Source organism: Hoplias malabaricus, chromosome 3 (assembly GCF_029633855.1).
Source record: "Hoplias malabaricus isolate fHopMal1 chromosome 3, fHopMal1.hap1, whole genome shotgun sequence".
Taxonomy (NCBI): Eukaryota; Metazoa; Chordata; class Actinopteri; order Characiformes; family Erythrinidae; genus Hoplias; species Hoplias malabaricus.
Genome location: NC_089802.1, coordinates 58,542,282 through 58,565,603, shown reverse-complemented (window position 1 = coordinate 58,565,603; position 23,322 = coordinate 58,542,282). Strand labels below are relative to the sequence as shown.

Here is a 23,322-nt window from a genome sequence, read left to right as displayed (position 1 = left end):
ATGTTTATTTATTACAATTATTTTAGTTGCAAATTATTGTAATTTTTAATAAATGATTATTTGGAACCAACCTTTTATTTATTGTTAATCGTTTAGTGTTTTTCACCCACCTTCAGCCCATCACAAACATTACACACACACACACACGTTAGGAGTATTGTTTATGACGCCTGAACAACTTGGTTCACCCATTTGAGACTGTATTTTGACTGCTCTTTTCGCTCACGAGACGCCCCGTAGCATATAAAAACACCCCACCGACAGGTTGACCAAGTTAAAACTTGACTTTCAGTGGAAAGTCGACTTTAAAACCAGGAAAAGTCCCAGCACTGTGGACTGGGGGGTGTCCGGCCAATCCTGGCGTGGGGCGGGCGCTGTGTGAATACGGGTGTGAGGAGCCAGGCGCGGACTCAGGTAGGTTTCCGCAGCCGCGCCTCTGCTGGTCACTGCAGGTCGTCTGTGATCCGAGGAAACCGGCCAACGGCAACAAGTGACTCCAGCTTCAGAGGGTGAGACAATATTCCTGTCTGTTTTAGTGTATTGTTCGGGTGACACGTGTTCAGAGAAGTCACGGGAGCATGAATGTGGTTGTTAAATGTAGTTGTGAGGGGGGTGAGGTGTAGTTTTGTCCGGGAATTTGTCGAGGTAGTCGCTCGTTTGTTAGCTTGGCAGTGTTCAGGCACCGGTTCACACTTGGCTTTAGTTTTTTGTTCATGGCTGTAATTTACCTTCATTGTCAACTCGTACAAGTCTCTATAAAAGCTTTCTATAATAACGGCATCGTCTTGAATCAGTTACCGACCACTTTAAAAGGAATTAGCGACATGTTCTTGATTAAGGTTTGCGCTGGTTTATTTTAATCAGCTTGCGGCGTCAGGCTAGCTAAGCTAAAATCCTCGCTAGCGAAGCAAACCACAAACAATAAAGTGCCAGTAAACTTCATGTAACACTGATGTTTCCCTCCTTTAGCTCTATGTAGGTGCCGTATCCAGTTCCAGGAACCTGACGGAGAGAGATATTCAAGGAAGGAGATTTATTGCCACATTTTTGGCTCTTTTGGGTTTATCCCCCAAGCTGAAGTGCAAGGAAGGTTCAGCAGAGTGACACACATCCAAGAGATGGGCCATTTACTCCTGCAGGTCCACAACATTTTGCTGTATAATATTCCCATTTAAGTGCGTTAAGAATTTTGTTGGTAAACACCTGTTAACCCAGCAGTGACCTTGTGTAGCAGCCAGTCTCTACTGTTTTTATTTTTTTTGGGAAAGTTAGCTTCTTACCTTTTTTCTTCCTGCAAGGATGAATTAAGTACTGTTTTAAGGCTGTCAGGCACCCGATCATGTACCGGATGGACACTATAAGTGACCACAGCATGGAGTCCAGATTCCCTGAGCGAGATGACAGACTCATCTATGAGTCCTGCAGGATTTCGGACCCAAGTGGAGGAGGTGGTGACTGCGGCGAGGGATGGAGATTAATTCGTGTCTCTCTGTGTGGAGGTGCTCCGTGGGGTTTTACTCTCAGAGGAGGTCGGGAGCATGGAGAACCGCTCGTTATTACCAAGGTAAATAAGAAGTTATATTTCCTTGCACTTGTTTTTAAAGCTATGACACACACACACACACACACACAATACACTTAATATAAGATTTAGAGTTCATCTTATGTTTAGAATATAGGCTAGGTCTCAGAAATACTACATTCTCATACCGTAATGTTCTGCTTCTACAGTCAATATCATATATCATCACTGGCTGAAGAAAAACATATCTTCATTTTTGTCCATTTTCAAACTTAGATTACCAGATCATTTGAACACGGCAGCTGTCTTTCATGAGGAATGGGCCAGTAGAATTGCTCAAGTTACTTGGAATAATTTTTATTACTAATAATATTAATAGTATTTGTAATAATATATCGCTTTTAAGGAACCCAAAGATGCTTGCAATTTGTAATACACAATGGGAAAACAGATAACAAGAACACCATGATACATACACTTAGACAAAACTAAATATAGCAGTAAAGGACATGGTGGAAGAACAGATTAGGCTTGAGGCAGATTATATGCAAGTGTGAAAAGATATGGTTTAAGATTAGATTCAAATATGGAGAGAGAATTAAATTGTTTAACTAGTAGAGGAAGAGAATCCCAGGGTCTAGGTGCAAATCTAGAAAAAGCTCGAGCACCAGAGACTTACAGGTTGAATGGAGGAATAGTGAGTAGCCCCTCAGTACAAGACCTGAGGGTGCGAGGGTTTATAGGGAAGATCAGACAGATATGACTTCAAATGAATGTTACCATTTTTTCCTTCTCCTGTAAAGAGATTCTTTTGTTTGTTTGTTTTTGTACAGCCATAATATAATAATAATAATAATAATAATAATAATTGGAAGTGTTCTTTTTCTGGTGACGCTTCTACCATTTATGTTTGGGAGACAGAATCAAAGAGAGCAGTCTTGGCTGCTCTGAGCAGACATTTTGGCCTCATTTCTCTTTCCATCACTCGGCTTAATGCTAGCCAGCACAGGCACCAATAAGCTAATATAACAGCCCTGCAGTTAGTGTTCACTTCTGTGTTCTTCTGTTCAGTGACATGTAAGCTTCTGTGCAAATAGATGTTATATCATATATATAATTTTGGAATATGTACAGTGATTGTGTTGTGTATACAAGGGATTTAATAAATACATGTATATTAAAAAGGGCAATGCTGCATTGGTTTGCCTGATTGTATTTTAGTTTTAGACTAAGACTTACTAAACAATTTAAGTTGATGTTTGATGACTGGGAGAATAACAGAGATTTGTTGAACCACACATGCATGATGTGTAGCTCTTGCCATACAGTTGTGGAAAGGGGAGCTGCATGAATTATTGAATTATTATTATTCATTCATTCATTTTCTGTAAGTGCTTATCCAATTCAGGGTCGCGGTGGGTCCAGAGCCTAACTGGAATCATTGGGCGCAAGGCGGGGAATACACCCTGGAGGGGGCGCCAGTCCTTCACAGGGCGACACAGACACTCACACACTCACACACTCACACCTACGGACACTTTGGAGTCACCGATCCACCTACCAACGTGTGTTTTTGGACTGTGGGAGGAAACCCACATGGACACGGGGAGAACACACCAACTCCTCACAGACAGTCACCCGGAGCGGGAATCGAAAATTTATGCTATTTAAGGAAATGTGAGGCAGCTTGATGTATAAATCCCATTGCCAGAAACGTTATGACATTGGGCATGATGTAGAGAAAAACAATGTAATAATGTGCAAATAATTAAAATCATATGTTTCATTGTAAATGGTACAAAGACAACATTTAAAAAAGTGGCTTTTTGAATATGCTAGCAACACTTTTCAAAAAAAGTTATGTTGTGTTCATCACCTTTTCACAACACTCTGATCATCTTTTAAGACCAGTTGCTTTGGATTTAAATATGAACTGTTTTCCCATTCTTTCTTCATCTTTTCTTTAGGATTTCAACTGCTCAACAATTGGTGTTTGTCCTTTCATAACATGCCAAATTATTCAGTGGATCAGAACAACTTTACCACTTTTTCTATGGGCCAGTGCTGTTGTAATTCATGCAGATTATGCAATTTCTTTATAAAATGTGCAATGCCTTCCATGAAAAAGTCAAGGCCTGGCTGGAATAATGATTCTCCTAAACAAAAAAACACACACACTTATATATACACACACACCCTCATGTATGCTGGCTTTTAAACTGTGAACGTATAACAATCTGGATGGTTCCTGTGCTCTTTAACCCTGAGAATGTGGCAGCCATGTGTTCTAAAAAATGATTATTTTGTTTATTTATTTATTTATCTTTATTTTTCAGAACATAGAACAGTTTTCCTCTTTGCCTTAGTCCATTTTAAATGAACTAAGGCCCAGAGAAGGCAGTTGTATTTCTGAATCCTCTTTATATATGGGTTTGTCTTTGCATTTGTGAGTTTTAATTTGCATTTGTAGACACAGAGACTGTGTTTACAGAAAATAGCTTTGGGAAGTGTTTCTGAGCCCTTAGTGATTTCCACTACAGAGACCTGTCTGTTTTACTGCAGTGCCAACATAGGCTCAGAAGACCACAGCTAGCCTACATTCAGTTTATACCTTCCCACTTGCATATAGAGATTTCTCCAGATCTGTCAGTGATATGTAACGTTGATGACAAAATCCCCAAATTCTTTGCTATTTGACATTGAAAAATGTGATTCTTGAATTGTTGCCTGCACAAAAAGAATGGTGATCTTCAATTATCAAAGACTCAGCCTCTCTGAGATTCTTGTTTTAAAAACAATCATGTCACTGACCTGTTGCCAGTTTACGTAATATTTTTTGTAGCATTACCCACATTTACCAGTCTTTTGTTACCCTGTCCCAACTTTTTTCAAACTTGTGCAAAGTTCTGTATATTGAAAATGGCCTTTGTGCTATTTTTTAAATATAGGGTTTGCACATCATTGAATTCTGTTTTTCTTTACATTGTGCACAGCATCCCAACTTTTGGAAATAGGCTTTGTAGAATTATGTTTTGATTGAGGAAGTTGTCTCAAAATCTGTCCACTGGCTTTAAAGAGTTTTTTTTTTTGACATAGCTTTAAGAAGAGTTAAATACAACCCTGTTTTCTGTGGGAAATGTATCCCCACTTAACATTCATAATGTCCATGTTAGCTACCACCGTGTGTAGAGAAATTGGGAGAGGGGATGGTTCATCCTACCTACACAAAGAGCACAGCCAGCAAAAGTTTTAGATATGAATGACTGAGGTATCACTGGCAATTGGACCAGCAATCTGCATATAAGGCGATGGTTTGGACCATTTTATATACATGTAAAATGTCTCTTTATTTTTTTTTTTTTTTTTTTTTTTTTTTTTTTTTTTTTTTTTTTTTTAGATTAAAAAAATAAATAAATAAAAAAACAACACAAAATTCCAGTCCTATGGCCTTCTTGGTTATCTATTATATTTAATAGATTGGAGATTAATTGTTTGCAACCTTGATGGATTAGGCTCAGCTAATGGTTGGGTAACAACTTGCAGATGTTCACATTTAATAACATTTGACATTTCATTACTCCTTGTTTGCATACTGAGCTTTAGTGTCAACATTTATGTCAGGAAAATGCTATAATATGTCTGTGGTGTAACTGATACAGCTGTATGCGAAGTTTGAGCATCATTGGCCAAATTACAGGCTAAGATTTTTCAAGTGAGGAGGTAATTGTTACAACAAACTTTTTTTTTTAAGAAATATAAACTTTCTCAATGTTTCTGCACTGTTAGTTTAATAGTTGGAAAAATACAATTTTGAGCATGGTTGTGTATCTAAAGTTTATGACACCGCAATAAGTCACTACTTGATAACAGATATAGCCTGCAAACACAGTTTGTAGTTTCGTGAACTTTTGTAGAGTGCTCCTAATACTCTTGCTGTACTACTGGGCCATTGTGAGGCAACAAGAGTATAATAGCCCTGTACATGTGTGTCTGACTACCTTCCCTATCAGAAAACATATGTTCTGTGAATGTACATTTGCGTCACACTGGAAGTTAATTTCTTTCTTTAGCTAATGAATATAAGAAATAAGACATAGAAATACATCTGATCAGAGTGGTTTTTGGGTTGTTGTTTTTTTCTTTGTCTTCAGGAAAACAGCTCCACTCATATGACTAATTACCTACTCTCATATGAAAGTTTTGTATTTTTATCCTTGAAACACATTCTTTGGCAAGTCACTTTGAACAGAGTCTGAAACTCCTCTGTGTTTTGACTGGTTAATCATCAACTCTAAAAGACCTTGCTGGTAGATTTAGGGGGTAATATCAGCAGCTCCTACTTTCGGTGTGGAATTTGTTGCATGCTTTCACTGGGTACACTTCAGCTTACATTTATTCCAAAGTCCATCTATTTAGCGTTTGTGCCTATGCTTTTCTTTAAGGGCAGGCTCATAGTGTCTGAAAGACTTCATTGACTTCCTCTGTGAACTCACTGTACTTTTGAAAGACATGTGACTTGCAGAAGTAAAATTCCTGCCATTGTTAAAGTTCTTAAGGAGCTCAGATCTTTAGGATGGATCGATTTTCCTGAAGACTTTCTGAATCATTGGCACCATTTAGAGAAAGGTTTTTTGTTTGCAAGTCTGAATGGATATTCTGTTATTCAGCTCCTTAAAGTCTTGATCAACAGGAAATGCTGGCATTTTTCCATACCTCCTGGAAAGGTTGTCACACCTCAGCATTTGGTGAGATCAGTTAATACCTTATTACCAGATTAAGGCCTTTTTCTGTTCTGTCTGTAGGAAAGTTAATTATTCTTCTCAGCATTAATGATTTTATGATTAGGCATGCTTATTGTCCTCAGTGTTGTCAGGGTTTCATCTTCAGCAGATTGTGTCCTTTTTATAGTATTTTAAATTATATGTGAAGACTTTCTATGTACTTGAGGATTATTGCTTTTTACATACTTTGGTGTTTTCTGATATGTTCATGGTAAAAGTTAATACTGTCAAGTTCTCCACATAAATTCACTAATTATGACCACTTATTAGAAAGGTTTCAGTGCTGATTGCAGAATCCCTGAACGTGATCCCTGGTCCTAATTGCAATGTTTTTAATTTGGGTATAATTTTAGCTTGTTCTTGAAGGAGATTTTATATGATTGACTTTTAGTTTTTAAAGCTGAACATGGGTATTTAGCGGTACACATACTTCCTTCTTATTTGTCATATTTCACATAGCCAGTGTTAGTTATTGCTGATGTCTGGGTCATTTCAGTTTTATTTATTTATAGAGCATTTTACAAGGAAGATAAGGAAGAAACCTTGAGAGGAACCCAGACTCAAAAGGGGAACAATTTTAATGATGCCCATGCTCATTACATTCACATACTTCCCCTCTTCTTAAGGTGCTGTCATACATACATTATTTAGTCCAAGCTTTCAGGCTTTTTAGGTTAGGCCAAACCAAACCAGCAGGTGTGAAAAGTGCCTTGGACTATGGTCCCGACATGAAGTGGTCTTAGTCCTGATCAAACTAAACCATGGATCAGTTTGTGTGTAATGTAAAATTTTTTTTAATTATTTATTTATTTATTTATTTTTGGATGGTTAGGACTTGTAGCAGTATAAATGATAAATTGGGTGTAACAAGGTGATTTAATCACTGCCATCACTTGAGAGAGTAAACAGCCTTTAACCATAAAAATACCATGCTGCCTTAAGTGAAAACTTCAGTGAACACAAACATCATTTCATATGAGAAATTAAGTGATTGTGTTTTAACATTGAGTTGTACACGAGGGAGAAGACACAGTCTCTCATATCAATTGTATTAGTTTTTTTACTTTAGAAAACATAAATAAAAGCAAAAATTTAAACTGTGATCCAAACTGCACACTACCATGCCACAAAGGGTTTAAAACTATTGTATCCTTCTCAGAATGATACTTAATAGCCTAAGAAGGTAAAGTGTAGTTTGTTTGGTTTGGGACACAGCATAAATCAGCCAGTGCTTTTAAGGAGGAAATAGTAGAAATTAGTTCATTAATTCCGATTCACTCATCTCTACAAACCATGTGATAACGATTGTAGGACTATCATGGAAAGTCCTTTAGTCTGCTCACTTAAATGGTAGTGTGAAACCAAATTTTACTGGAGCAGATGTTTGTGTGTGTGTGTTTAAGGTAACAAACAGACCCTGGTGTGGATTTTCATGTATAGAAACACTTAAAGCCTTATTTAATAGCTAAGGACCTATAGGCAACTGTGCTTAGGCTTCATACAAAAAAACCTTTAACACACCAGTTGATACTTCTAGAATGTTTACAAATAGCACGGTGATGTTATTCATGAAGATTGATTTATTTGATTTTCTCTGAACTAAGAATTCCTTGACTAAATTATTTCATGGCACTAGCCTATATTTCACTATATTGACAAGCAAATCTCTGAAATGTCTAAGTTGGTAAAACCTTTAATATAACTTCATATAACTGCTATTGACTGTAGTTCAGTCCGTTTTTCTCTGCTGAGGGGAATGTTCTGTTCCCTTTCTTCTTCCACTGTCCTTTCTCGTGATTGCTGAGTGTTCTCTGTGGCTCCTGGAGTGAGCTGGCAGTGCCAGGAACAGAGATGGAATGTTGAAGCTTTGTTGGATTCTCCAAATGTACTGAATTATGGCTGACGGCCTGGAGGCTGCTGAAATGGCATGATCTAGCATCTGGAGTAAATTTAGCTCGGACTAGAAAAACCTGGACAAGTTCAAAACTTTCATGGAATTCTGCTTTCAATTTTTAAATGAAGGATATGTAAAGGCTGTGTTCCAGTCATGATGTTCTATGTAATTTTTTTTTAAGTTTTCTAGCCAATGTTAAAGTTACACACATTTATTTAGGTGATCTATGTGCTGGTGCCAAGACCTTATTTTTAATGAAGTCCTAATACTTTACCATTTGGGTAAAAGAAAATGAATGAACATTTTACATTAACTGACAGGACCCTAACTTGATTCCAGCTGAGAAAGTATCTAGAGAGAGAAAATAGGAATCTGGAACTAATTAAAATGCTCAACATTCTTTTCATACCATTGGTGTCGCCAAAGGTCTTCATCGTGTTTATTTTAAATCTCCTACTTCAGTAAACCCAAATAATCCTGTTTTACACTGTGCTTTCTGAAGGCAGACTTTCACAAGCCCATCTGTCTTTTGTATTTCTTCTTACATTTCATAAATGCTAAACCTATTTGTACACAGCAGAAGCAGAACATCCAGGTCTGTTAAAATATATCTTACAGAGATGATTATAAAGTTGACTTTTTATTTTTATAACAGCTTTAATATCGCAAGTCATTTTGTTTCTTCATCAGGGATGGCACCATGCACCCAAAAGTGGTCTGTTTACTCAGTGAATGTAAATCTGCAGAAATTTAGAAAATCATTGGAATTTCCCTTAAAATTATATAAGCCATTTAGATTTCAACCCATAAATTGCCTCTCACATTAATTTTTTTTTTTCATTCGTTTTCATTCATTTTGTTTTCAGAGTTTCCAGATATTAGGTAAAAATATTTGTGACTTTATTTAATCCAAAGCATTAAGCACTTATACTGTTTGATGGAGTTAGACATGCAAAAATATATATATTTTTTACATGTAAGCAAAAAAAGTATGCATACAAAACGTATTTATTTCGTGAGCAAATCAGATTAAAAATCAATTACCTTTTTTTGTCTTCCCTCTCCCCTTCTACTACTGTTCTTACCATATATAATTATACCTATATTTGGCATAAGTCTGAAAAGATTATGATCCTAAACTGACCCACGTGCACAAAAGGACAGTGCTTCAGGCTCTCACCAGAAGGAAATGTCAGTTTGTTTCATACAAAGCACTTTCGTTATTGAAATGAAGGAATGGGACCGGACTGTTTCACCGTGCTGCACACTCTTCATTTGGAATAAAAATAGGGTTTTTTGATTCCAAATGCACTATATGGTAAAAAACATTTATTTATAATTTATTTATAGTATTAATTAAAAGCTTTAAAGAATATTAAAACATGAACTGATGTTCTTTTCATTTTAAGTACAAGTTTACCAGTTCTCTCGCAAACACAAAATCTCCAAGGAGAAGTAGACAAGCTCCACCAAAATGAGCTTAATGATCCACATTTAAGCAGCTTCTTACCCATGTGAACCATATACAACTGATATAGAATCACTTAAAGAAGCTCTTCTTGTGTTTTATAAAAACACAATACAAATTTCAAGGTTTATTTTCTCATTAATGAGACAGGAACCTGGATTAAGAAGTTTTACTTTTTGCAGTATTTTTTTTTTTTTTTTACAAAACATAAATGTTATGACCAGGTCATTTCCATGTCTTTAACACCTGAAATTAAACTGAAAATGCTTTGGACCATAGTCCAGAGCTCATTCTCAATGTCCGGATTGACATACAAGTAACATGAATTCCGATCTCTGTGTTCAGACAGACTTTCCCATTGCCACAGATCCTATATAAATTAATGATGCATGAATACAGATACTGGCATCAGATATTTGCTCGATACTGTGTTCCTTTTACTCACACTCGTAATCGCAAATGAGGCTCCATTACCAACATCCGAAACCTTGTGTAGTGCATATTGTTTCACTAATGTGCAGACAATTCAAAATATAGCCAATCTGTAATTATGTTATAATGTCAGTGATGGTAACCCAGCGAAGTGGACTGCAGGGAGAACCCAAGAGCAGTGAGTATACCGCGCTGTTTTGACCGTCCTCCAACAAGGTGGATTTTTCTTCACTCAAAGTGTATTTTCTTTCCTGGGAAATGTTTTCTCATTTGCGAGAGCACTCTTCATTGCCTGACACCGCTTTTCCTCAAACTAAATTATTTTCTCTGCTCGTGAATTTTGATTTGGATCCAACGCCATAAATCAGGCTGGTGCTCTTAAATAAGCACTAACTATAAACAAACACTCCCAAGTGCAGAACTTCCCAGGTGTTGTTGGATTATGGAAACGGTGTTACCAAGATGCACAACACTGTGCAAATGCATATCAAGAGCTTGTTACATCTCATGTTACTAATATAGAGATATAATTTATAGACCCCAGAAGGAAATTTAGTCTTCTGGGTCTTGTCTGAAGTCTTGTATCAAGTACAAATATAGGTTAAAACTCTACTTGGAACACTTAAATGTAAACGCAGATCCCAAACTATTTAAAAAGTGTAATTAAAGGGAAATGTGATTTAACACGGCAATGTGAGACTACCACCAGATTCTCTAGGGAGCGTCTGGTACCTATCACCACTTCACATGGCCAAGAACATAAAACTACTTCAGGAAAAGAAATTTGACTCGCGAGCAAAAGAACAAAACAAAAGTCTGCTATTTTGGCATGACTTTGGAGGCAGTCTTTCACGTCGGACCAGTATCGGAGCCAGTGCAAAATGATACATGTATGTATACGTGGAAGTGCAGACAGTGTCCTTAAAACTAAAAATGAAATAGTTATTTTTATTATTATTACTGTTATATAAATTATAATATTTTTGCCTTTGTTCACTTCTGCATTATATAGTAGGTCTCTTACTCACAACCTTATTGTTCAAGCTCATGCTGTGAAAACAGGCAGTTTAGTCTTAGTCTCTCACTCTCTCACACACACTGTCTCTCACACACACATGCACACAAACAAGCTAATAAACATTGTCCTTTTTTGTACCCACTTGAAGTTGGTGGTTGGAGTCTTCTTAATCCTGACCATCTTGAAGAATTTAAGACAGGGAAACAGGAGATAGCTTTGTATTGTGCATGCCGATATGCAGAAATCAAAAGCATTGTGTGTGTTTGAACCTGTGTGTTTATTTGAACATTTGTTGTATTCCAAACCCTGTGTGGGAGTACTGCAGGACCGACAGAATATTGCAGCTTAGTGCTCTGTCAGCACAACACAGAACATCAGTCAGCAGAGTACACTCATTGCTCAGTGCCACATCCTTCTCCCCTCAGGGAATAGAAGGACGTGGGTGAAGGTTCCAGATGTTTAAGATAAAATTAATATGCTAGAATTCTAAAATAATTAAAGGCAGTGTGGATTATGCACTCTGTGTGCATGACTTGGTTATGCTTTATCTAGCTCTGGTGCACTATTGTTCTCAGTCATTTATTATCTCAGCATGGTGCGGAATGTTGTGGGTGGGGGTATGCATCCATTTTTGAGTCTGTTGTAAATTAGTATTTGAGGTTATTTTAAGTTCTGCTTGTTCAGGCAGTCTTAAACATTTTCCTTGTTTTATGTTCTCAGAGGTAACTCTGACTTGCAGAATCCTGCACATTCTGAAATAATAAACAAAACAAAGCCTGGATGTACACGTGTCAGAGCTAAAATAACCACTTGCTGTGCATTGTGAGTTTGATGATTTAAGATGTGTTGTTCAGGAAGCCCCTCAATGTGTTTAGCCAAGTAGCTTTAGGATTTCACTTGCAACTTCAAAAAATATTTTAGGTCCCTAATTGAGGCACACAATCTTTTTAAACTTTGAATATTGTGTGACTATTTTGGTGGCCTAGAAGGCCCAACATGCTTCCAAACTGAAAACACATTTTACTATTTGAAGTGTGTGGGGTCTTCTCTGTCACTGTAGGGTTATCATCAACATAAATGTTTCATTCTAATTGACACATGTATTTACTTAACAATTTTTTTCTGTCTGTTATAGCTTTACTATTGTAGCTGTTGACTAATGAAGAATCAGGATTTTTTCCTACTCTGAAATTGAAAAGCATGAAACGCTGACTAGTACAATAGACCATGCAGACAATACTCAACTTATAAGTAATATATAATTTCTGTTGGTCCATTCATCTTGAAATTCTTCCACAATGTGAAAGCAGCCACTGTGTTGAATTGATTGTTAATTAATGCCCCTTTCACACATGCAAGGTAATCCAGAAATATTTTGGAGATGTATGTGTGAATGCATCAATCCCCTGATATTACCCAGTCTTTATCCTGGTAGCACCCAAGTAAAGATTTCAGGCAAAGTCAGAGTCAGCCTGATATTATGGAGCCACAAAAATGGAGATACTTATTTTTTAAAGGTGACATTCACTATTCAAAAAGCACCTTTCCTAATATCCAGAAGATATGTCCGCACCATTTGCTGCTCTCCAGTCTGTTTGCGTGCTTGAAACCAGTCTAATGTTTTAAAGAAGCCCCAGTGTCTCTAAATGAGTATTTCTGCAGTATACTAGCCTTTTAACTCTCTGCTCATGTCATCTGAAGTTTTAAGACAACAAAGAGAACTTTTTTTTTAAAAAAAAAAGCATAAAATATGGTGAGGATATTGCTCCATACGTGGGTAATATTGACTTATTTCTGCTGTTTCTTATATTGTGTGTATATGTGTGTGTGTAAGTAAATGTGGTGCTTCTAAACACACCAGAGAGATCTATTCATATATCTCTTCATATAATGCTAATATTTAAAGTCAAGATGGTTTCTTTGCTTTTCCTTTACCAGAAATTTACCTTCAGAATTTCACCTCATTAGGCAGGCAAATTAGATGATATAGAAGAATACCTTGGGCTTCTTTCTTTGTGTTGAAAATCGCAAGTGCCTCAATACCTAAACTGCTTAATAATCGTAGCACATGAAATCCGAAGTTAAGTGAATGACGCAGTAGCTGCCAGATTGGATTGGGTCATGATGAAGTCATGCATGTTACAGAGAGATTTCAGAGTTTAAACTGTAACCTTCAACATCTGAAGTAGCACACACCTACCATTTAAGCCTTTAGAATGACACATCTGTTGAGGAATTTACTTGGACCAAACCCCACACCTTCCCCATGGGCTTCAAATTTGCCCTTTATGAGAGAATACGTTCAAGAATTACAATTAACCTGTTGCTAACTTGGCTCTGCTGGTGATCTGTGCAGAGCTTATAGCCTGAACCCCAATGTGCTGATTAAATACACCATGCCATTCCAGTTTAGTCACTGAGATGTGAATTCTCATAAAATAAAACTTGGCAGATGAAATGGAGCTTCATCGCTTGTAGCATAAGCAAACCTGCTGCCCTTTCTAATGCCCTGTTACACCCACTCTCTGTGACTTTCATTTTTAGATGAGATTTAAAGATCAGCATGATTGTGGATCCTTTACTCAAATGCAAGTCTTTGTCTTTAACAAAGACAGACTGGGGGGAGATCCCCATATTCTTCACATGTCTCAGCTGTGGGGTAGGGTGGCAAGATGGAAGCCTTGAATTGCAAAGAAACGCATCCAAGCCTGGTTACATTTTGCAAAACCTGCACATCAAAACCCTCTAGGTTTGCTAAAAGCATGTCAAATTGTTATAGTCTGGAGAGATCAAGGTTAAACAAGTTGGTCTTAATTCTAAAAGGTATGTTTGGAACGGAAACAATTGAATCATGGTGGTTGCATCATTATTTTTTGGGACTATTGTCTTTAGCTTGAACTGGGGCTTTTATTCCAGGTGGACGGAATAGTGATCAGTTCCAAATATCAGTCAATTTTGACACAAAACATTCAGGCCTCTGCTAAAAATATGAAGACGTCAGGCTTTACCAGAAGATCATCAACGTTTTGGAATTACCTAACCAGAGCCCAGTTCTGAATCCACATTAAAAGCTGTGGAGGGAGGTTTGTACTTTCATTATTCATGTGGCATGTGCAATGAAAGTACCACCAAGATGGTTCTTCCTGAAACATGTTGACATGACAGACTTTCTTGAAGCTTCTATATGTCACGGAGATGCACGTTAATTACCAAACCTTGTTTATGTGAGAATAACTGCTTTTCATTACACCATATTTCATCTGGCTGTTCTTTTGCAGGTTGAAGAAGGAGGCAAGGCTGCTGCTGCAAGGCTCCTGGCAGGAGATGAGCTTATAAACATCAACAATGTTTCACTCAGTGGCTACAGACAGGAGGCTATCTGCCTAGTGAAGGGCTCTCACAAGACACTCACTCTGGTAGTGAAAAGGTAATCTATGCACACAGACACACACAAACCCACCCCTGGGCCCCACACACCTGTTCCCCATGTCCATCTCCATGGCTACTTTTTGAATGCAACCATAGCGACGGACGACCGTAGTGTGGGCAGTGATGTGATACGGATACTGGCTTCTGGTGATGAGAATTGTCTTGTCAGTATATTTTGGTATAAATCTAAGAGCATTTGTTTTGAGCTGGCTACATGGCTATGGTGAAATACTGAAATTTAATGTTAACTCAAAGTGAATGTGCTTTATAGTGTATGCAGATATTTGTGATTTTTCTAGAACATTAAAATAAAAAAGTTAAATAACACAGTATCCCATTTAATCTGTTTAAGTAATCAATATACTTAGCCCTAAGTTAAGCTTTGTACATGTTTGAAAACTGTCTATCTAACTAAACTTTATTTAATGTACAAAAAGCAAGTTGTGTTCATCTATAACTTTTTGACACTAATTGACACTGTAGTTGTCCTACTGCATATAACCCTGTAAGGTAATAAAGTTATAGATGAACACAACTTGCTCTTTGTACATTAAATAAAGTTTAGTTAGATTGTTGCTTTGTTTGGTTGACGCTAACTTTATTGGATTGTGTGTGTATATATATATATATATATATATATATATATATGTATATATATATATATATATATATAGTACTTGCGTTTAAGCTATCAGAATAGAACTCATTCATATGTAGTGGGCTAACTCTAGTAGTTGTTGTTAATTTCTGAGCGAATGAAGGGATGTGGATGACTCATGGAAGCCGTAGTTAGACAGCTCACTCTTTCAACGTAGCCTGTTTTTCATGCTTCACCAGTAGCATATTTTTTCCATTATGTGTTGAGTTAATATACTGGTTAGAACTCTACAGTGAAGCAGAGTGCTATGCTCTGTAACAATTATACTGTATACTTTTAGTCATGAAACTAAAAATTGTTTTCAAAGAAATATGACGTTTGGTGGTCAAACAGAAAGGTTTGAGCTTGGCAATTATTGAAAAAGATGGGTTGTTTTAATAGAAAGCTAATTAAATAATTTTAGTGTTGAATTACTTTCCTCTAATTTCCTAATTTAACTTGTGTTTCTGGGTTGTTTGCATATATGAACAGAGATACATCATAACCTTTTCATTACCTTTTAGTGGATCTGTATCTCCACAGTTGGAAACTGGATAAGTCCTGACAGGCCAGTTTGGCCAGATTATTTTTTGATGTTACAACTGTTCCCACTAAGCACTGCACACGAACCAATCCCATAGAAGGGAGCTGTAGAAAGTTCATTCATTCACTTATTCACTTCACATTCGCTTATCCAGTTTAGAGTCACGGTGGGTCCAGAGCCTACCTGGAATCATTGGGCACAAGGTGGGAATATACCCTGGAGGGGGAGCCAGTCATTCACAGGGCAACACACACTCACACATTCACACCTACGGACACTTTTTGAGTCACCAATCCACCTACAAACGTGTGTTTTTGGACTGTGGGAGCACCGGAAACCCACACGGACACAGGGAGAGCACACCAAACTCCTCACAGACAATCGCCCGGAGCGGGTCTCGAACCTCCAGGTCCCTGAAGCTGTGTGACTGCGACACTGCCTGTTGCGCCACCGTGCTGCCCCTAGCTGTAGAGAGTGATAGGGCAAGATGACAGTATTTATTATTACATCAAAAAAATACTCCACATTGTGTAACATTTCCTTTCTGAGCAACTTGGAGGAATTCGGATATACAGATTTTGTTTGCATTAAAGATGTAGTGGTCAAATTCGTGTTATGAAGCAAGCTAAATAATTTAATTAATATTTTTAAACTGAAATAAAGTTAATTGCGTTGAAATATTTTGTCAGAGGTTTTCCTCAGTGTGGCATCTGTGGATCTTTTTCTTAGTTTTAAATAAAAAAAACCCTTGTCTTGGAAGGTTGTGATTTTGTGAGGATTGAGAGTCTCTGTCTGCCATTGATTTGCATCAAAGCTAGAAGGGGTTCATGGAAAAATAAGCAAATTTGTCAGTCTGAACCCTGAGGCTAATCTTAAACTATAGATAAAGGGAAACCACTGGGATCTATAGTTTGTATCTAGGCTTCTGTCATTTTAAAAGTAAAGAGAGTTGTCTCATTTTGTTGTTTCAAATGAGTCTGTCTTATCTTTGACTAATGAGGAAATAGGCAGCTTTCAGCACTTGCCTGTGCCTAAGGGCATTGACTGTGTTTTGCATATGATGACTTCATTTGAAACTGTGAAGTCACACAGAGGGGAAGGAGTTGTCAGGCTTGTTCCAGGTACTGTACAAACATACATGGGATGTGTGGGTGCAAATGCTAAGGGCAAAACTATAGATATTTTGCAATAGTCCATATCCGAGTGAAATGATGCAGTTATGCTTAAGCATGGGAGTTGTCTAAGTTACTCTGACCAATTTCATTTTTAGGTTTATATCACTACATTAAATATTACAAAGAATAATTCTTTCTGATTAATCCAGTTTACAAACACCACTTTAACTGTGAGGCATTGTGGTTTTTAGGTACACTTGTACTGTTACAGACTGTTTGGGCACTGCATATTACTGCCAATGGCATTTTTGAATCTCAGATCAGCGTTTAATCTTGAGTGTTGATGGATGCTGGTCTGATATGATAGTTGTATGTTTATTTGGGACCACACAGAATAAATGCCCTTTGTTTACACTTATGTTAGTATTGGAATGCCAATTTAGGTGGTAAACCCAGGCCAATAAGATATCATGGTTTGCTATTTACTACAGTGTATCACATTATAATTATAATGTTTTTTCACCAGTTTGATTTTAATATTCTGAATTATATAGCAGTTGATTGTAAATGCTGCAGTAAAGTTACTTCAGCTTAGCTAGCTGCGTAAGTGTACAAATATGAATTGATGTGTTTTATTGCTCAGCACACAATTTATTCTTTTTATCCAAACTACTTGAACAATTCAAGTAGTGTCAAGAGCTAATTCAGTTTAATTTATATAGAGTGCACTGAAGCATTTCAACTATTGAAAAATATATTTAGCTTGAAAGCACAGAAATGATGCTAGCAAATTGTCAGCGTGTCTAACAGCTTACCACAACAAAATCTTCATTACAGTCGAGTGACTGTATTGCAATGACCTAGTGAAACAAAAGTGGTCTGTGGATGGCTCCATTATTGCTCTAGGCAACCACAGTGCCCTGTAGATTTTGTTTGTTTAGATTTTTGAGGCCTTCGTGGGCTTGTGAGGACAGACAGCTGGTGGGTGGTTGTCACCATTACCTCACATGACAGCAGAACGCTCACACTCATCTGCTCATTGCTCTATACACATCCCCAGAGATTTGCCCTGAACTTCTATTGTTGTGTCTTTGTATGCTTGTCTGTATGTGCGTGCTGGTACTGCCATGTTGCTAGTTGTGTATGTCCATAGCTGTGATGAATGCTGTGTCAGCTCGATAGAAACTTGCTGCTTTTTATTTACTTAACTGTTATATAATGTTTTTGTTGCTGTGGTTGTTTTTAATGTGAACTTACTAAATCCTTACCACACTTGTGTTGACTATTATTTCAGAATCATATATTCCTATTGGAATCAAGGGAGTCAGAGCACTGGTTGGCATCCAGTATGAACAGACTATTCAACAAGTGATTGAATTTTCTGTTATAGATGAACAATTGAGAAAAAATCATTTAATGCCATCTAGTGGTTAAGAAGGCACAGAGATGATACAAATATTTACAAGGGAAATTATTCATTTGGCAGTATAAATGTGAAAGGTTGGATATTTTCAAACAGAAATAGCCCAAATCTATGCCACATTTAAACACATTTACTTGTTTGCTTCTGTTTTACTCATAGAGGAAGACAGCTAACAAAACAAACATAATCATCTTGGCTACTTTTCCACAGAATTGAATCTGTTTGAAAAAGATTAATTTGTATTTGTGTTGTAGCATATTCTACCCCAGTACTTTAAAATTACTTCTTTCTGTTTAATAGATTACAGCCTAGTATTTATTTTAGATTTGGTCTCAGATATGTTTGCCCCACATGCATCTGTCTACCTAATTGAATCATGTTGGTGTGTACCATTACTGACCTGAGCAATGTCAATGTAGGTTTCAGAATCCAATTATATCCAGCAAAGCTCCTCAGTCACATAATCTGAGAAAGTACTAATCAAAGCATGGGGCATACACAGATACTTGTTCAGTGACATGCAGAAGATATGAAGTGAAATGTTGGCCTTATGTAATATTCCTGACTTTAAAAAGACATGAAAGCTTTTGTAGGTTTGTTTTTTATTCATATCATATATAACTGTGAAAACTAGTGCTTATAGCTGCTTGCATCTAAAATAACACTGTAAGGTTTGCACCAACAACGTGGGCTGGTATCCACAAATTAGACACATTCCATTGGTATTTATGGGGGGTAAATCAACAGGAACATGTAATTGAACTGAGATAGGTACAGTTTGAGAAAAGCTCATTCTCTTGAATTGTAGTGTATTGCTGCCAAAAGAACGGCAAATTTCCCAATGCAAATGAATTGCATGGTTTCTAGATTAACAAGCCTTTTTTAGTTGTTATTTCTTCTTCCATCCATCCATCCATTATCTGTAACCGCTTATCCAATTTAGGGTCGCGGGGGGTCCAGAGCCTACCTGGAATCATCGGGCGCAAGGCGGGGAATACACCCTGGAGGGGGCGCACACAGGGCAACACAGACACACACACATTCACTCACACACTCACACCTACGGACACTTTCGAGTCGCCAATCCACCTGCAACGTGTGTTTTTGGACTGTGGGAGGAAACCCATGCGGACACGGGGAGAACACACCAACTCCTCACAGACAGTCACCCGGAGCGGGAATCGAACCCACTTATTTCTTCTTAAGAATTCTTATTATTAATTCACCAATTTGCAGATCAGGATGTACATGTTTATTGCGCACTGTTTAAGTTAACTGTTTAGTTGTCAGTATTCGATTAATGATATCACTATTCTGTTACCAAAGGATCTTGCAAAATCATTCAGAAAACATGGATTTGAAAAAGAGAAATCACATCTGGCAGCATGCAAAAAGCAAACGGAAATGAGTATCAAATAACTGAATGTTCATGTATCTTTAAGAAATATACTTTTAATATATATTTTTCTGTTTTGCATTCACATCAACATCTGTTCTTGCATTTTTCATTTAAGATTTTGCTTGCAGATTTATTTTTGCTTTTTTGGAACTTTCGATACAAAATTCACTCCGTAAGCTAAGCAAATGTTTGTAATGATGTTTACTTTCATACCAAGAAAATGCAATAATCTGAAATAATCATAGCTAATTGCAAATATGACTATGAGATATGTAGCCCCTCAGTTTGTTTAAGGTTATTTTAAAGAACTAATGAGCAACGTTGAGTCAGTGTTAAAGACCATAACTAAGATAGTAGAAAGGCTATACATGGAGAGCTAATGCCATGAATATGAAACTTAAATGCCTGGACACACAATGACATGTTGTTACATACTTGAGTGGAAACAGGAAAATGTTGATTGAATTTGCACTGTTTGGAAGAACGAAGCTGCACAGGACGAACGCTGTACCACAATGATCTCTGTAGGGTTCGCAAACCAACACAGTTAAATGAAGCATTTGCTGCACCACCTTCTGACTGAAAGTGGATTGGCAGTTTTCATTGTTGCAGCTTTTTGGACTTGTTGCAGAATCACTTATTAGTTAACCTCTTAACCGTTCATGAACTGTTGCGGTTACTCCAGTATGACAGTTATTTGGAATGCACATGGTACATGGCTGGCAACCCACTTTTCCAGTTGTGTATGTATGTGCTCACGGCCTACTAGTGTGTGTTAGTGGGTTCACTACCATGGATGGAATAAATGTATCAGACTTTCCACAAGAGAATTAATAAAGTAATACTACTTATTCTTTTTTACAGAATACATTTATTTGCTAGACTTCACCAAATATGCTCCATACCTGTGTAACAATAACATAAAAGGATTGTATGCAAAGAAGAAAAAAAAAACTTTGGTTTTCAGGATTGGTGTAGTCAGCCAACTTTGCAGCTACTGACTCAACAGTTGGTATGACATGCAGCCCAGGAATGTGTTGGTCATTACAGGCAGCTTACGCTTGGCCTCTCTCGGCCCTGTATCAGGGGTCTAGTTCAGGCAGTTGCTGAAAAAAGCTTTTGTGTAGGCCTTTAAAAACTGAAAATTGTTGGATCCCATATATAGTCTTCTATGCACTTCATCAGCATTTTTTTTCAGACTTGTGTATCTAGTGTTACCTTTAATAAAGTTCTGCTTTTTCTACCTGCTGCTTATTGAGCAGAGCCAATTAAATGTAGGCTGGCTATCCACATCAGATAAGCAGTCTTTGTTGGATTTAGCATTACACATTTATTTTTTTATCTATTCTGTTTGTTTATGTGTGTATTTCTTTAATTATTGAAAGTTTTTACTCAATTAAATCTGTTACCAGGACCTTGTGGTTCTTCTGTCTGAGTTTATCTTTAGTTTGTGACTTTGTAATCTGTGAAGTTTGAGTGTGCAACTTTTTTTGGAAGACTGATTAATTCAGTTCTAATACATCACTGACTTCTTTATAAGCTCCTTTTTATCACCTCTTTTTATGTGCTTTTTACAGATAATGTGAGGTCCAAATCTGGTATTACACCAGAGTAAGTTACTTGGGGAGGTTGGGGTCATGGGGAGGCTGTTGAAATGGAGTTGCCTGAGATGGGCGCCCCACGCAAGAATGAAGAGGACAGCACTGGTGTCAAGTAGTCTATTACATGGAGAACTCCCTTTTATGTATAAAGCTTTAGGACTCCAAACACACAATTGTACCATTTTTACTATGGATGGTTTTGTTTGCTGATTGTTAAAACTATTAAATGATAAATTATTGCTGAAGGCTGTTTCTTCTTAAGCAACCAGTACACTTGCATTCTACAAAGATCAACATGTTGCCATAGTAATGGAAGACATGTAAGGCTGACGTTCAACAAGGGATGGTGCATCAGAGTTCAGCCCTCTCAACTGCTCATTAGCATACCATCACTGAGCCAATGGAACGCTGGAAGTTGCTAGATTACTTAAGGGGGACTGGCTATCACAAAAGCCCCCTCCCCAAATCGTTCCCAGGGTAAAACCACCATAGTTCTTGTGGAGATCTCGCCTGGCTGAAACACAGACTTTGAGATGTTGTTATTTCGGGGCCATATCTCTAAACTGGCTTTGTGAAGACTGTTTAATTCATTTTTATGGAAACAGCAGATGTTTTAAAAGACTCCTGCTCTGATCAGGCACCGGTCATCTGTTGAGGACCTTTTGTCCTGCCTAGTCTTTGATGTGAATGTGGAATGCAGTGCCTGAGGAGTCTACTGGAACAAACACAGACTCTCAAACCTCTCAGATCTCCTTTTCTGGGAACCTAATTGGGAATGTTTCTTTCAGTGTCCATGTTGCCTTGATGGTTTACTTGGTAAGTTCAGAGACTTGTTTGCTGTTATAGCCATAATTTGTTTTGTCCCACTCCTATTATTATGCCTTTTGTGGAGGCACAGTAATAGCTTTAGTTTTGTTTTAAATTGAACAAATTTTTAAGAATTGTTCCTTTGTGTGCTCTGTACATCTATAAGGGTGAAAGTAGTGGTTACAATGTGCAACCTGTTGCATGTGTATTCTGACCCCACAACTAATTTAGGCCTGACTTTCACCATGTACATCCCAGACCTACATAAGCAGCTAAGAACATGCTTAGTATTTTATTCTTCTCAACTGTTCTCAAAAATGTATTACATTTTTCCTCTGGAATTTAAGAATTTTTGCCAGAGCTGGTTCTCACTGAATAATTTACATGAAGCAGTTGGGTTGGCTGTTGCTTTTCAGCAGTGATTTGTTTATTTTTGAACATGCCTCACAGTGAAAGCAGTAGAAGTGGATTTCTCTTCCTAACCCCCCCCCCCCTCCTTATTCTGCTTGGGCTCTACTGATCCAGTCCACTGGCATATCTGTGCTGGACCAGCTGTAGCCCTGACAATACGTCTAATAAAGGGACCTGCATTAGCATCTGAATGAAAAGCACCATGTGTGGCTAGCACATAGACATTTGAAGCATTTATGCAGTGAAAGAGAACAGCAGGGAAACAACCTCTTTTGGGCCTCTCTTTCCTTAATTTGTCATTAAATCTGTTAGTATATATGAAATGTTAAGTTGTCAAATAGTTGCTGATAAACTTCATTGTAATGCAGAGGGGTCTCTCATGCAGAAATTTATACACACAAAACCTTTGGCACAGCTCAGATTGCATTTTTTCATTAAATTATTCTTAATCCAAATTCACTGGGTGTAAAAGAATGTTAACATTGAAAAAAAAAGTTTTAAGTATGTCCTTTGACTTTTTATAACATATATCAAAATTGTATACATTTGAGATAACATAGTATCATGTTAATCAAATTCTGTTATTTTGTGAATCAGCCCTCCTCACTTTAACTACTGATATATAATTTTGACTACTTATATACATTAAGGCACTGAAGTTTGTGGGAAAAAAAAACACCTTATCAGCATTTAACTCACTGTGACCTCATGCATTGAGGGTGTAAGCCCCTTAAGTATTGTGAATTGTTGGTTTCTTGCCTGACACAATAAAAACTACACATTTAATTAGGTGCAGGTTATGGCATTGTTTTCTTGTGCTTTTATTCAACTGTGTGCAAGC

The 23,322-nt window shown here is 37.3% G+C and overlaps 1 protein-coding gene across 1 annotated transcript in view; it reads left to right on the top strand.

The window, feature by feature from the left end:
- Positions 1-347: 347 nt before the first annotated feature.
- The window catches only part of shroom2a (shroom family member 2a), a 40,368-nt gene continuing 17,393 nt past the window's right edge, over positions 348-23,322 (top strand). The window contains exons 1-4 of the mRNA XM_066664471.1: positions 348-509; positions 970-1,139; positions 1,322-1,564; positions 14,394-14,542. Coding sequence (XP_066520568.1) covers positions 1,119-1,139; positions 1,322-1,564; positions 14,394-14,542 — 413 coding nt within the window. The 5' untranslated portion in view covers positions 348-509; positions 970-1,118. The remainder of the gene's footprint in view (positions 510-969; positions 1,140-1,321; positions 1,565-14,393; positions 14,543-23,322) is intronic.